Genomic DNA, 13,638 nt, shown 5'->3' with positions numbered 1-13,638 from the left:
TCACAGTCAGTTTCGGTTTGTAGCAAGTGAAATAAGGACAATAAGGCTAATCCCACCTCATTTTTGCAAGGTTTATGTAAGAGCTGCATATAAAGTGAGTGCCCAGTGACAGTTCTCGCTTCTCTTTTGTATTTTTCAAAGATTTACTTACTTTTTGGCCATGCTGGGTCTTTGCTGCTGCGTGTGGGTTTTCCCCAGCTGCAGTGAGTGGGGGCCACACTCTCGTTTCAATGCACAGGCTTCTCACTGTGGTGGCTTCTCTTGCTGGGGAGTGTGGACTCGAGGCTCACGGGCTTCCGTAGTTGCAGCGTGTGAGTTCTGTAGTTGTTACTCACAGGCTCAGCTGCCTGGCGGCATGTGGGATCTTCCTAGACCAGCGATTGAACCCGCGTCCCTTGCCTTGCAAGGTTGATTCTTAACCACTGGACCATCAGGGAAGCCCCTCCTCTCTCTTTAGACGTAAGAAATAATATTTTGTGCTGGAGAGGGTGTGCAAAAAGAGAACCCTCCTACATTGGTGGCCACTGTGGAAAACAGTATGGAGGTTCCTCAGAAAACTAAAGATAGAGTTGATATATGATCCAGCCACCCCACTCCTGGGCATAGATGCAGACAAAACTATAATAATAAAAGATACACGTACCCCTATATTCATAGCAGAACTATTCACAATAGCCAAGACATGGAGACAAACTAAATGTCCACCGACAAATGAATGGATAAAGATGTGGTACATACATACAATGGAATAATACATAGCAATGAAAAAGAATGAAATAATGCCATTTGCAGCAACATGGATAAACCTAGAGATTATCATACTGAGTGAAGTAAGTCAGACAGAGGAAGACAAATACATTATGTTATCACTTATATGTGGGATCTAAAGTGAAAGTGTTAGTTGCTCAGTCGAGTCAGACTCTCGGTGGACACATGGACTGTAGCCCGCCAGGCTCCTCTGTCCATGAATTCTCCAGGCAAGAGTACTGGAGTGGGTAGCCACTCCCTTCTCCAGGGGATCTTCCCGACCCAGGGGTGCAACCTGGGTCTCCTGCATTGTGGGTGGATTCTTTATCATCTGAGCCACGTGACGCAAATGAACTCAAGTACGAAACAGAGACAGACTTACAGACACACGGAACAGACTGGGTTTGCCAAAGGGCTGGTGAGGGAAGGATGGAGTGGGAGTTTGGGATTAGCAGAGGCAAACTGTTATATATAGGATGGATAAACAACAAAGTCCTACTATCCAGCATAGGAACTACATTCAATATCCTGTGATAAACCATCATGGGAAAGAATATGAAAAAGGGAGTTTATATATACACATATATGTATCTGAGTCACTTTGATGTACAGCAGAAATGAACACAACATTGTAAATCAACTATACTTCAATAAAAAAAAGAATATTTTGATTAGAAAAAGCTGCCTCTTCCCGGAGGATGGAAGCACGCAGTGTCCTGGGTCTGTGTTTCGGGCTGTCAGTGCCCCTGCGGAATCAGAAGGCAGCTCCTCTCACTGCAGGAACCCTGGAGCCAGGGCCTGGCTTGGTGCGTTTGAGCTGGAGTCCAGTCCCCGGGCTCCACAGACATGAGCATGCACAGCAGCAGCCCTGTGTCTGTGATGAGGAGGAGCCAGACGTGTGCTTGTAAGGACAGAGGGATTTCTGAGAAGAGAACACAGCAAGTACAAAGGCCCTGGGATGGGGATCAAGCCTGGTGAGCTTGGGGGACACACAGTCCCCGGGCTGAAGAGCAGTTATCAAGGGGAAGCCTGTGGAAGATGAGGCCAGAAAGGCAGGCAAGACCAGACTGATCAGTTCCTTGCAGGATGAGGACAGGAGTTTAGATTTTATCCTAATTATATGGGAAACCACCAAAGGGTTTTATAGATGATATGAAATCTATGTTACAAAGATCATTTTGGCCACAGTCCAGCCAAGATATGTGATGAGCGTGGAAGCAGAGGGACCAGTAGAAGGTAACCTCGGGTGTCTCCATGAGCGACGGGGTGCTGACGTCCCAAGATTCAGAGGTCGGGCTAGTGGCTGAGGAATAAAGGAGAGGGGAGTGCCTCAGGACTTGCTCAGAGAGTTAGAGGCTATAAAGGAAAGTGGAATTAAATAGACTCCTTGCATACCGTCCATGAGGTTGCAAAGAGTCCGACACAACTGAGCAACTTTCACTTTCACCTTGCATATTACAGCCATAAAGAGGAACGAATCTGGGTCATTTGTAGAGACATGGATGGACCTAGAGTCTGCATATGGAGTGAAGTAAATCAGAAAGAGAAAAACAAATATCGCATATTAACACACATATGAAATCGAGAAAAACGGTAGCGATGAACCTACTTGCAGGGCAGGAGTAGAGATGCAGACATAGAGAATGGATATGTGGACGCAGTGGGAGAAGGGCGTGTGGAATGAATTGGGAGATTAGGATTGCATATACACGCTCCCATGTGTAAAACAGATAGCGGGTAAGAACCTGCTGTATAGCACAGGGAGCTCAGCTCAATGCTCACTGATGACCTAGAGGGGTGGGAAGACAGGGCCGGTGGAGTGGGAGAGAAGCCCAAGAGGGAGGGGATATACATATGCATATAGCTGATTCCCTTTGTTATACAGCAGAGACCAACACAACACTGTAAAGCAACTATATAATTAAAAAAAAAGACTAATTAAAAAAAATGACTCCTTGACTTTTGGTTTCAGCAACCGGGTAGATGGCTTCCCTGATGGCTCAGCGGGTAAAAAAATCTGCCTACAATGCAGGAGATACAGGAGACTCAGACTTGATCCCTGGGTCGGGAAGATCCCCTGGAGGAGGAAATGGCAACCTACTCCAGTACTCTTACCTGGGAAATCCTGCGGACAGAGGAGCCTGGCGGGCTACAGTCTATGGGGTCACAAATAGTCAGGCACACATGCACAGGTAGATGGCACTGCCATGGGCGGGAGGTTAAGAAGAGTAGGGATATAACAGGTTTGGATGGATGCAGTCAAGAGTTTGGACATGTTCAGTTTGAGACACTTATTAGCCATTCAAATGGATATGGCAAGAGGCAGTTGGATATGTAAGTGTGGAACCTTAGGTTTAGGCTAAAATTCTAAACTTGAGACTTTTAGCTTATAAATAATATTTAAAGGCACAGGGCTGGATCTAGAGAGAGAGAAAGAATACAGGACCAAGACCTGAGTCCTCTTACTTTCAAAGGTTGGGCTTAGGAGGTAATGGCTGCAAAGTAGATTGAAGAGGTGAGGACAACTTCCTGGACGGTATAGAGCTGTCTATCACGGGGGCTGGGTGTGTGGTTCCCACAGACTTACAGGGACGGCCCTGGGGGGACAGGCTCCTCTCTGGAGAATAAACTAGTTTACTAAGTAATAAACACTGTTCCTCTGCAGCTATCAATCAGTATTTATTTTTGTTGCTTTCATTTATTTTGCTAATTTAGTTGCTATAAAATGATATGATAGTTCTTTTAATTTGCACTTGTAAAACAAACCAAGTATTACTTTACTGTTTCCTCTTGTTTTATGAGCATCTGTTAATATCTTTGAGACTGGTTCTTGTAAATGATTATGGTTCACTTCCATTTTTGTATTGATTTTTTCTTTCCTTCACTTGGGATTGTTTTTGACTGGAAGTAACAGAAAACTTGACTACAATAAGAAGGGGTTATTTCTGCTTACAAACAAGATGTTGAAAGGTAGACAATCCAGCAATTCTAGAAATCCTCTAGGATCAACACTTCACCTTTCCAATGCACCATCCTCAGCAGGGGTTTGCTTCCTCAGGCTTATCTGAAGGCTGCCAAACCTCAGGGCACTGTATCTATATTCCAGCAGGAAGAAGAACACGGAGCAAAACTCTTGTACTAGCTGAGTCTGTTCCTCTTCATCAGGAAAATGATAACTTTTCTTGAAGCCATGCCAGTAGAAGTCTGCTTACATCACATTGACCAGAAATTGGCCAAATAGCCATGCCAAGTTGCAAAGGAGGCTGGGAAGGTGACTACTTTTTTTATTCATTTCTCATTCATTTAATCATAACTAAACATGTAGCAGGACCACACTCAAGGCATCCTGTGTAAATCACATTCTAGCTTCTCTTTAAAGTTTTTTACTTTAATTTTATTGGAAGCTATCTAATAAAATTTAATCAGTTAATTTTTATACTGTAAAAATGTACGTTTTTTATTGCATGGTTTTATGAGTTTTTAAAAAACACAGAAAAGATGAGTTTTTGACTGTGGCTACTGCTGCTCCTGCCAAATTGCCTGATGTTCCAACAGTGGCAAAGGACAGTTATTCAACAAAATGTGTAGTTGGAAAAAGGTGTGAATACTTAATTGATGCTTCCTGAGATGAGATAAGGGCTTCCTTTGAGGTTCAGCTGGTAAAGAATCTGCCTGCAATGCGGGAGACCTGGGTTCAATCTCTGGGTTGGGAAGATCTCCTGGAGAAGCTAAAGGCTATCCACTCCAGTATTCTGGCCTGGAGAATTCCAGCAATGAGTTCAAGTGGAATAAAGAGTGATAAGGGTCCTCTTGAGTCATGGGGGCAGGCTGCATCTCAAGAGTTCTCGACCATAATCCCTAGGTTTCTGCTAAGCTCAAGAACCATCCCTTCTGTGCTTTTCTTCCCAGGCTAGGAAGAGGCTTGTGTCCCAGCAGTGACTGCAGTGACGATTTGATAGGAGACTTAGTTTTGTTGTCTCCAGTGGGGTGAGGCCATGAATGTAAATGAATAAATGAACTAGAAAACAGCTGTTACGTGTACATTTTCATTAATCATTCCCATTTCCAGCATGTCTGAGTGATAAGAGATGACAGTGAATGGCAATGAATAGGTAATGCAAGTAACTGAACGTCAGTATCAAACTTACCATATACATGAAAGTCTGGCACATCCCCACAGGGTGAGCATATGGTAATGCCACTACAAGCATTTAGTGAGCCCACCTATTGGATGCTTACCCTACAGTCTCTCATTTAATCTTCACAACCACCTTGTAACCTGGTGTGTTGAATCTTCTCTGGATTAGAGATAAATGATTTGGGCTTGACCCTTCCCTGTCAATTTTCTGTAGGATATGATGAGATATAACTCATATTTATAAACTGGCTTGGTTTTCATCTGTACTTGTTAAAAAAAAAAAAAGAACAAGGGTAAAGTAAGTCAAAAGCATGGTCAGTATCTTGCATGTTTAAAGTAAAGGTAGATTTAGTTGCTCTTAGACATGGTTTTAAAAAAAAACATATAGATCTAATTTAAAACTGATATACTCTGGTAAAATGTCTCTTTTTACCTTCCATGTCTCTTCCATGCTTTGATCTTCTGTATATAATTTGCATATCAAGTTAAATCATGTTTACATTAATTTTTTTCAGCTAACATTATTTCATACTTCTCCATAACTCTGCCACTGTAACGTGGATATTTCTCATCTTTTCTGGGCTTCAGTTTCTTCTGTAAAATGAGGCAGTTAGGCTATTATTTAATAGCAAAGTTTTTCTAGCTCTAATAGAATACCTATTATCACAGGGGAATAATAGAAATATAGCATGAATGACACAGGAGTCTTTTCTGGAGAAGAAGTTTACTTCAAAACAGGGATGCTACTTAATGGGCCATAACTTTCCTGTTGTTCATGAGTCAGCATGAAAAATACCTCCAGAGAAGGCTAAGTAGGTCAGATTTATCTAAGAAGACAGCTGTGTAATCCTGTATCCCTCTCCAACCCCATGGCACTGCAGACATACTTCTGGCTTTTGAACAACAGTCAAATAGCATTACCAACTCTGTAAAGTCCACAAGACCACAACTTGAAAAATTAAGCTGACCTTTAAAAGGCTTCAGTAGAAATACAAAATAGAGCTGTATTTACATACTGTCTATAGCCATTTTCTTCTATCTGTTAAGCCATTTTCATTGATTCTATGGTATTGGCTGGTGTGAAAAAGTTTCAGTAAAAAGTAAAACAGTTTAAAAATTAGTAAAAAAAAAAGTTTTTGCCTGTGACTGTTTATTAAACTATTTAATAAAACCTGTTAGGTTGCCGATGTTTGCTTGCTTTTCTTTCTAAGTAGTATGGTCAGAGACATATAAATACACATTGTAGGGACTTGCCTGGCAGTCCAGTGGTTAAGATATCATTTTCCAATGTAGAGGGTGGAAGTTTGATCCCTGGTCAGGTGGATCCCACATGCTTCTTGGCCAAAACCCAGAAAACATAAAACAGAAGCAATACTGTAACAAATTCAAAAAAGGCTTTAAAAATTATTTACTTCAAAAAAAATCTTAGAAAAAATACATATTGTAAATAAACAGGTCAATGAGGGAACTTTCATGTAAAAACATACTTCGAAGGTGCAGTTACTACCTAAGTGGACTAGGCAAGTATTCTTAAGAGGCCTCCTTAACACAGGAGAAGATAGACCTTCAGAGCCAAAGGGGCAAAAGCAAACCTAGAGAAGTGAAATGAAGAGAAAAAAGGGACATGCTGGTTTGGGACTGGAGATTATTGCTAAGGAAAGGTAGATGCTGGCAGGCAAGTGGGAAAAAAAAGGCAAGGGAGGGGAGGATACCAGAGAGTAGATAATGCAACATGCTTTGTATTTTTAACATGGAATTTTTATATTTATGCTAATCTTCTTAAATGTTAAGTTCTGGCCAAGCCATTATGCTATTTAACCTTGTTTAGAGTTATGCCCAGACAGTGTGAGGCTGGGTACACAGTACTGTATTATGTCCTTGGGAAAGAGAGGATCCATAATTGACTTAGTTCCCTCCGCATCTGTCCTGCTATTCGACCACTGCTTTGCCATTGTCTAGACTCTAAGGCACCAGAAGCAATTAAACAGAGGATCAATGTAAGCAGACAGGTGTGCCCCGGTCACTTCCCCTCTTTATATTGCTTTTATTTTCTGAATTTCATACAAGCTACTCTGGAAGCAGCAAGTTAACTAAAAATATCTTAAGACTGCCAATACTTCCAGCTTGTGTAGATGGCTTCCTGAATAAACCTTTGCTGTTGATCCCGTTGGCATAGCATTAACTTAAAAGAGATCTCCGATCTTATGTGTACTTTTTGGTTCTAGGCATCAAAAAATGGAGCCAGAAAACACATTTCCGAGTATCACTTATATTTCCGCGGGAATGTTAGAGACAGGCAACTGACCACGTCCCAGACCGCAGCCAGATTTCAGAAGAGGCTGGCTAAATTTTGCAATAGGAATCCGAAGAGGAGTGTGTGCAGGGTCTTTGAAACTGTAAATCCTCTCCGAAGAGGCTTCCCCACCTGTCACAACTGGACGGTCTCCACCGAGGGTGCCGGGCGCGCCACCGCCACGCGGCGCTGAGGTCAGCCTCTCGGGTCTTGCGGGAGCTCTTTTTATGCTAAATTACAGACTTCGCAGCCACCGGATACCCTCGTTGCAGACTGGCAGTAGCCATGTGGCTGCACTCGCCTTTCCGGACAACCAGTGCATTATTTCCACTAATAGCCTGCCCAGAGCCTCCAGCTGGGCGACTCCTCATCCCACCACCCACCATCACCCGGCGTCCCCGTGGGTCATAACGCGATCGTGGCCCGCGTGCCCAAACCAAGCAGAAACCACCTCAAAGTTCCTGGCGACAGTGGCCCGGGATCCCTTCCGCCGGCTCTCAGAGCCCCTGTCACGGTCGCGGAAAATGCCCGGAGCCCCCGCCTCGGGGAAGGCGGCCGCCAAGGGGCCTCGAGCCGGGCCCGCGGCCCTGCATTCCGCGCGGGGCGGGGCGGCGGCCGCGGCGTTCGCATTGTCCACGTTCCCCGCGCCCCTCGGCGTTCCGTCCCTCCCTATCTGTGGCGCACACGCGCGGAGCGAGCGGCGCGCCCGAGGCGGGCAGGCAGCAGCTGCGGCGGCGGCGGCGGGGGCGGGCGGCGGCGGCGCGGGGCGGGGCGGGGCGAGCGGGCGGCGCGGGGGCGGGCCCGGGCGAGGCGGCCGGGGCGCCAGCGAGCGGGCGGCGAGCGCGGCGAGCAGCCGAGAGGAGCGCGAGCAGCAGCATGGCGGGGCCCCGACGCCCGCAGCCCGGCTGCTACCGCCGCACCGCCGCGGCCGTGAACCTCCTGCTGGGCGTCTTCCACGTTCTCCTGCCCTGCGGCCGCCCGGGAGGGGCTCAGGGACAAGGTCAGCCTGGCGCCGCTCCGCGGGCTCCTCTCTCCACCCCGCCCCCCCCTCTTTCTTTTGGGGGAACCGCTGAGATCTGTAAGAGGGCGAGGGGAGGAACGGGAAAGGGGGAAGGAGAGCCTGCAATTCCGGGCTGGTGCCCTCCGCCCCCCGCAGCGTCCGCTCCCGCGCCCCCGCCACCCGAAAGCTGGGCAGTCGCGGGGCTCGGGGACCGCGGCGCGGACCGCTAGCCGCGCGCGCCCCGGAGCCTTTGTGCGCGGGCCCCGGGCGCCCCGGGCGCAGCCCCCGCTTTGTGTGGCGCGCGCTGGGGCCCCGCCGCGGCCCGGTTTCCTGCAGCTTTGTTCCCGGAGCCCGGCCGCCAGGGCCGCGTCCCGCACTCGCCCGCTGCAGCTGCTGCGGGATGCGGAGCGCGGGGTCCCGCGGGGTGGCCTGCCTTGCCCCCAAGCGCGAGAACCCGCGAGCCCGCACGCAGTCGCCTCACAGTCCGAGGGGCTGCCGGCTCGCACCGGGTGCATTGTGTTCCGATCTGCGGCTGGCTCTTCGGGTGGCCTCCGCTTCTGGAAGGGAAGGGAGGCTTGTTTTGGTGAGGCGGGTGCACGGAGGAGACGATCGGGAAACAGGAAGCGTTTCTTTTCCGTGCATTAAAACCGCGGTATGTTTTTTGGTGTTGGTGCAGCGATCGAGCCCATGCCGAACGTGGTGGAGCTGTGGCAGGCGGAGGAAGGGGAACTCCTGCTGCCCACTCAGGTGAGGACGGCCGAGGTGACAGGGCGGCTGCCGGGGAGCGGGGAGGGGGGAGGGGGAGAGGCTCCGAGGCCGCGGCCCCCCCGCAGCGCGGGCGCTTGGGCCACTTTGCAAGACAAATAAACGGTCCGGCCGAGCCTGAACACCTGGCCACGGTGGCCTGCGCGGCCTCCTCCCGCGCCATGTGACAGAGCGTGAGTCACGCCGGCCCCAAGTTCAGGAGGTGGGAGCCGAGGCCACCTCAGCAGGGCCGCGGCCCGCGGCGCCGGTGCCCAGGGACAGGGCGGGCCCCTCGGCCGGCTGTGGTCCGGGGTGGGCGAGGGGCCCGTGCCCTGATCTCTCGGTGAGCCGTGCTGTGCGCCTGAGGACCACCGGAGGATGCAGTGTTGATTGCAGAAATGTTAGTGAGCGGTCCTTGCCATTGGCCTTAAGTAGCTTTGTTTGGATGAAGATGGGACTTTAAAGGATGGTGATCTTGGATCTTTTCCAAGTCCCTTTAATTTGTGTTAAAATACAGCCTCTTGTTAAGAACTCGAATTTAAGGCCCCCACTCCCACCCCATGCGATATAATGATGGCACGTGGAAAAGTCGTTGGTAAAGATTGGTTGGACATTTGGCATCATCCAGGATTTACCACTGCCATAGAGTACAGCAAAGCCTTTGTGTTTAAGGTTTTTTAACTTCAGGAGAAATTTTCATTGACTGCAGATGTACATACTTAAATGTGATATTGTTGAGTGTCTTTGAGCAGCGACAGTATGCATGCACAGCATGGGAGATGCATGTTTTGGGTACGTGGGGGAGTGCTTTGAATCCTCAGGGAATAGTCAGTTTGTGTGCCATAGTTTTGAGGATGTTCATTACTTCCTCCATTGGTGGTAGCACTTAATTCTATGTTGTCTCTTGTGGCTGTTTAGAAAACAGGATGTGTAGCTGGAAATTGGTGACGCTGTGCAGTTTTACATTTCAGAGCGCTGCTAGATATTTGGAATATTCGTTTTAATACAGTGCTAATGAATAACAGCTTCAAGGTGGAGAGGTAATTTTTTTAGAGGAAAAATTTCCTGACCCTTCGCTGAAGGCCAGGGTGCTGCATAAGACCAGTCCTAGGAGAAAAACTCCTGTCGGGATAGGGATCAACAGTTTGTCCTCTTAAATAGAGGACATTTATTCTTAAAAGGAATAAATGGATCCCCACCCCCCCACCCCCATTGTAAATGGCGAATGTGTAGTGTTAAAAAATGCAATAAGATAAAAAGAACAAAATAGAAATCATTCAGTTCCTGATGAGAGAACCATACTTAACATTTGACATATTTACTTTTAACAAAGTATGGTCATATTTGTGTATATCAGAGTTTTCCACAGAGGTGTTAGTAACATTTGGGGCTGGAGAATTCTTTATTGTTGGGGGCTGGCGTGCTGTCACGCCATTAGAGCATCTGCCTCTATCCACTGGATGCCAGTGGCTCTTACTTCTCTCTCCCCCTTGTCCCTCCCCCCCTCCTCCCCAATTTGTGACAGCTAAAAATGTCTCTAGACGTTGCCAAATGTCTCTCGGGAGCAGAATTGCCTGGGTTGAGAAGCACTGGTGTATATCTATACATATTTGCATTTTTACTCAATTGTACCCTCTACCTCTTAACTGGTTAGTGTTGACAGCCAACCCAGACTGAAAGGAAAGGAAATTATAGACTTTCATTTGTTACAGCAGTAGCGGAAGGCCCAGTCACTGTCCTCAGAGGTGGAAATGTCAGTCTCTGATATGATGAAGGGTTTTATTTATAGGCTCAAAAGTGATTTTATTTAATTCTTAATTTCTGGTTTTGTTTATATGTATAATATAGTTTGTTTTGGTAAAATAGTGTTAGAATTTTAGAAGCTGTCCCTCTGGCATGTTCACTATAGAAGCGTTTATACCTAAGCTATTTTAATCAAAGCTGTAATGAAAGTGAAACTGATGTTCAAAATCATTTTCTAAATATTTCATCTCTGTGTGTATGTGTATTTTTTTGAAATTGTTTTACCGTGCATGTACCTGGGTAGGGGTAGGGATAGATGTGGGTCTATTTGTATTTATCTATCTAAGCTGCATGTCTGTCTCAGTGGCTCGTGTGTGTGTGTGTGTGTGTGTGTGTGTCAGTGTAAGTGTAAACTGCAGAGAATTCTGAAGAGAGTTATTTTTAGGGAATTCTTTTCAAAGTAGTTTGAATTTTTTCAGAAAAAGTTCCCCTCATATGTGTTATGGAGTCAGTTCAAAGTAGACTATTTATAGGTGTTATTTAAATTTGAAGGTTTTCTGCTTAATGAATTTGTAAGTTGGGTTGCTTTCAGGAAGACTTAAAGATGGCTTCGGAAGCTAAGATTTGTCAGTGCTTGGTAAAACAGGAGTGTCCGAAGCTGTGGTGTTGCAAAATTGAATACTAACACTGGCCGACACTTGTCATTTGCACAGTTCTCTCTTTTGGAAATGTTTTTTTGTCAATTGGGCCTTTTTTCTTTTTTTCTTTTTCTAATGGCTCTCTTAACGGACCAAGACCTTGAATAATGCATCATTAGTAAAACCAGATATAACTGAGTTGTTATAAGCTGCCAGACCTCCAGGGTTTGACTCGGGGCTCCGTTCTTCCCGCCTCTCTATCCTGTTTCTTCATCCGCAGAATGGGGTTAATAGTGTTGCTTATCTCAGGATTTTGTGCCGATTAAGTGCCTTGAACTTAGTGAGTGCTTAATACAGGTTTCCTATTATTGTGGCAGTATTCTCATCTGACCCCTATATTTGGTCACTGGAGAGTGTGGAACAGCTTTCCTGCTTTGAAGGGGCTGAGCCAGTGCAGATAACTGAACAGTAGTATGTGCCTAGCAATTGCATAGTGGCTCAGACTGTTGCAAGAGTCTGCCTGCAGTACAGGAGACCTGGGTTCAATCCCTGGGTCAGGAAGATCCCCTGGAGAAGGGAATGGCAACCCACTCCAGTATTCTTGCCTGGAGAATTCCATGGACAGAGGAGCCTGGCAGGTTACAGCCCATGGGGTTGAAGAGTCAGACACAACTGAGCAACTCACATTTATTATGTGCCCAGCAATTGCATAGGTAGGTTATATTATTCATATCTTTTTGTTATATACTCTTGTTTTGTAAAATATTTTGGTCTAAGGACATTAAAACTTGATCTGTGTTGATAACAAGAAGGGAGAAGAAAACATGTTATTTTACAGTTAGATTTACAGAATTTTCCCTCTCCTCTGATTGTGCTTTATCCAGGCTTTCACCATGCCAACTCCCAAGCAAATGCTTTTGTCAAATATTTTATTGTCAAGAAGTAGTTGCGTGTGTGCAAGACATTGCTGTGTGCCCCTTCTTACTCTTCCTCCAAGATCAGAAACTTCTGGGATTCCCTGTGAACCATTTGACCTATTCTGGGCCTGAGGCCTTTTGTGATCTGACCTTGTCCATGGCCTTGCTCGTTCCTCCAGGACACTCGTCTGCCCCTTGGCTAGCCAGGCCCAACACGGGTCTGTTGAATGGAACCATGAATTCTGTTGCCTTGCCGTTTATCCAAGACCAGTCCTTCCTGACCCCTACCTTGGCATTGGCACTGTCTACAAATCTCTTACCTCTTTGAGTTCTTTGAGGGTATGGATTTGTTTTCTTTCTCTTGTGTATGCCTTGTTGCCCTAATTGGGTTTCCCTTAAGAGAGTTTGGGCGTCTACGCTTGGTGGCCCCATTGTGGGGCATTCAGGGGTTCTTCCTGCTGAAAGAGGAGCAGTGGTCAGTGTCTTTTCTAGTTCCCTGTTTAGGAGGTTAGTCTTTCTCAAAGATGGCCGATGGACTATCTTAGACATTGAGTTCTTATTATTAATAATCACATTTCTATTAGTTCTAGGCACAAGAAGGGCAATCTAGAATTTATTAATTTAGTCTCTTCAGCCTTTGCTGGGGTGAGAAGCCTCACTCCTAAGGGTCTGAGCCTTGAACATGGCTGCTGAGGAGGAGCAGCTGTTACCTGGTCCAGAAGCGTGTTGGTTTGGGATGGGGTGGGATGGGATGGGGAGGCCACGCTCTTCTGGCCTGGTTGGTCCATCTAGCAAAGAGCTGACCTGGGTTCAGATAGTACAGTGTTGAATAAGAAATGTTTTTGCCTTTAAAAATCCCACAGCTTGTTTATTTTACCCTCTCAAGCCTGAGTGTGTAGATAACGGAAATCAGTGGAAAAGTGAAACAGGAAATGGCAGAGTATCTCAGGTACTAAGGAAATAGCCTCTTGCTCCAGGCCAGGAAGCACCGCCTAGTATTTGGAAAGCTTTTTGTCATAGAGTTTTATTTTTGGTTACATCAGATTCCACTGTTAACGTCAAAAAATACTAACATGGGATGAATACTGCTGGCATTGTTTAAAAGCCCTCGAGTTGTTCAGTTCAGTCACTCCGTCGTGTCTGACTCTTTGTGACCCCATGGACTGCAGCACACCAGGCCTCCCTGTCCATCACCAACTCCCGGAGCTCGCTCAAACTCATGTCCATTGAGTCGGTGATGCCATCCAGCCATCTCATCCTCTGTTGTCCCCTTCTCTTCCCACCTTCACTCTTTCCCGGCATCAGGGTCTTTTCAAATGAGTTAGCTCTTTGCATCAGGTGGCCCAAGTACTGGAGTTTCAGCTTCAGCATCAGTCCTTCCAGTGAACATTCAGGACTGATCTCCTTTAGGATGGACT

The 13,638-nt window shown here is 46.6% G+C and overlaps 1 protein-coding gene across 3 annotated transcripts in view; it reads left to right on the top strand.

Moving 5' to 3' along the window:
- Positions 1-8,002: 8,002 nt before the first annotated feature.
- The window catches only part of TMEM131L (transmembrane 131 like), a 175,298-nt gene continuing 169,662 nt past the window's right edge, over positions 8,003-13,638 (top strand). For 2 of the 3 annotated variants that reach the window (XM_059875903.1, XM_024977061.2), the window contains exons 1-2: positions 8,003-8,178; positions 8,855-8,925. In XM_059875903.1, coding sequence (XP_059731886.1) covers positions 8,055-8,178; positions 8,855-8,925 — 195 coding nt within the window. In that variant the 5' untranslated portion in view covers positions 8,003-8,054. 3 annotated transcript variants of the gene reach the window in all.

Source organism: Bos taurus, chromosome 17, assembly GCF_002263795.3.
Source record: "Bos taurus isolate L1 Dominette 01449 registration number 42190680 breed Hereford chromosome 17, ARS-UCD2.0, whole genome shotgun sequence".
NCBI lineage: Eukaryota > Metazoa > Chordata > Mammalia > Artiodactyla > Bovidae > Bos > Bos taurus.
The sequence above is the reverse complement of the archived record's forward strand: the minus strand, read 5'-3'. Positions and strand labels throughout refer to the sequence as shown.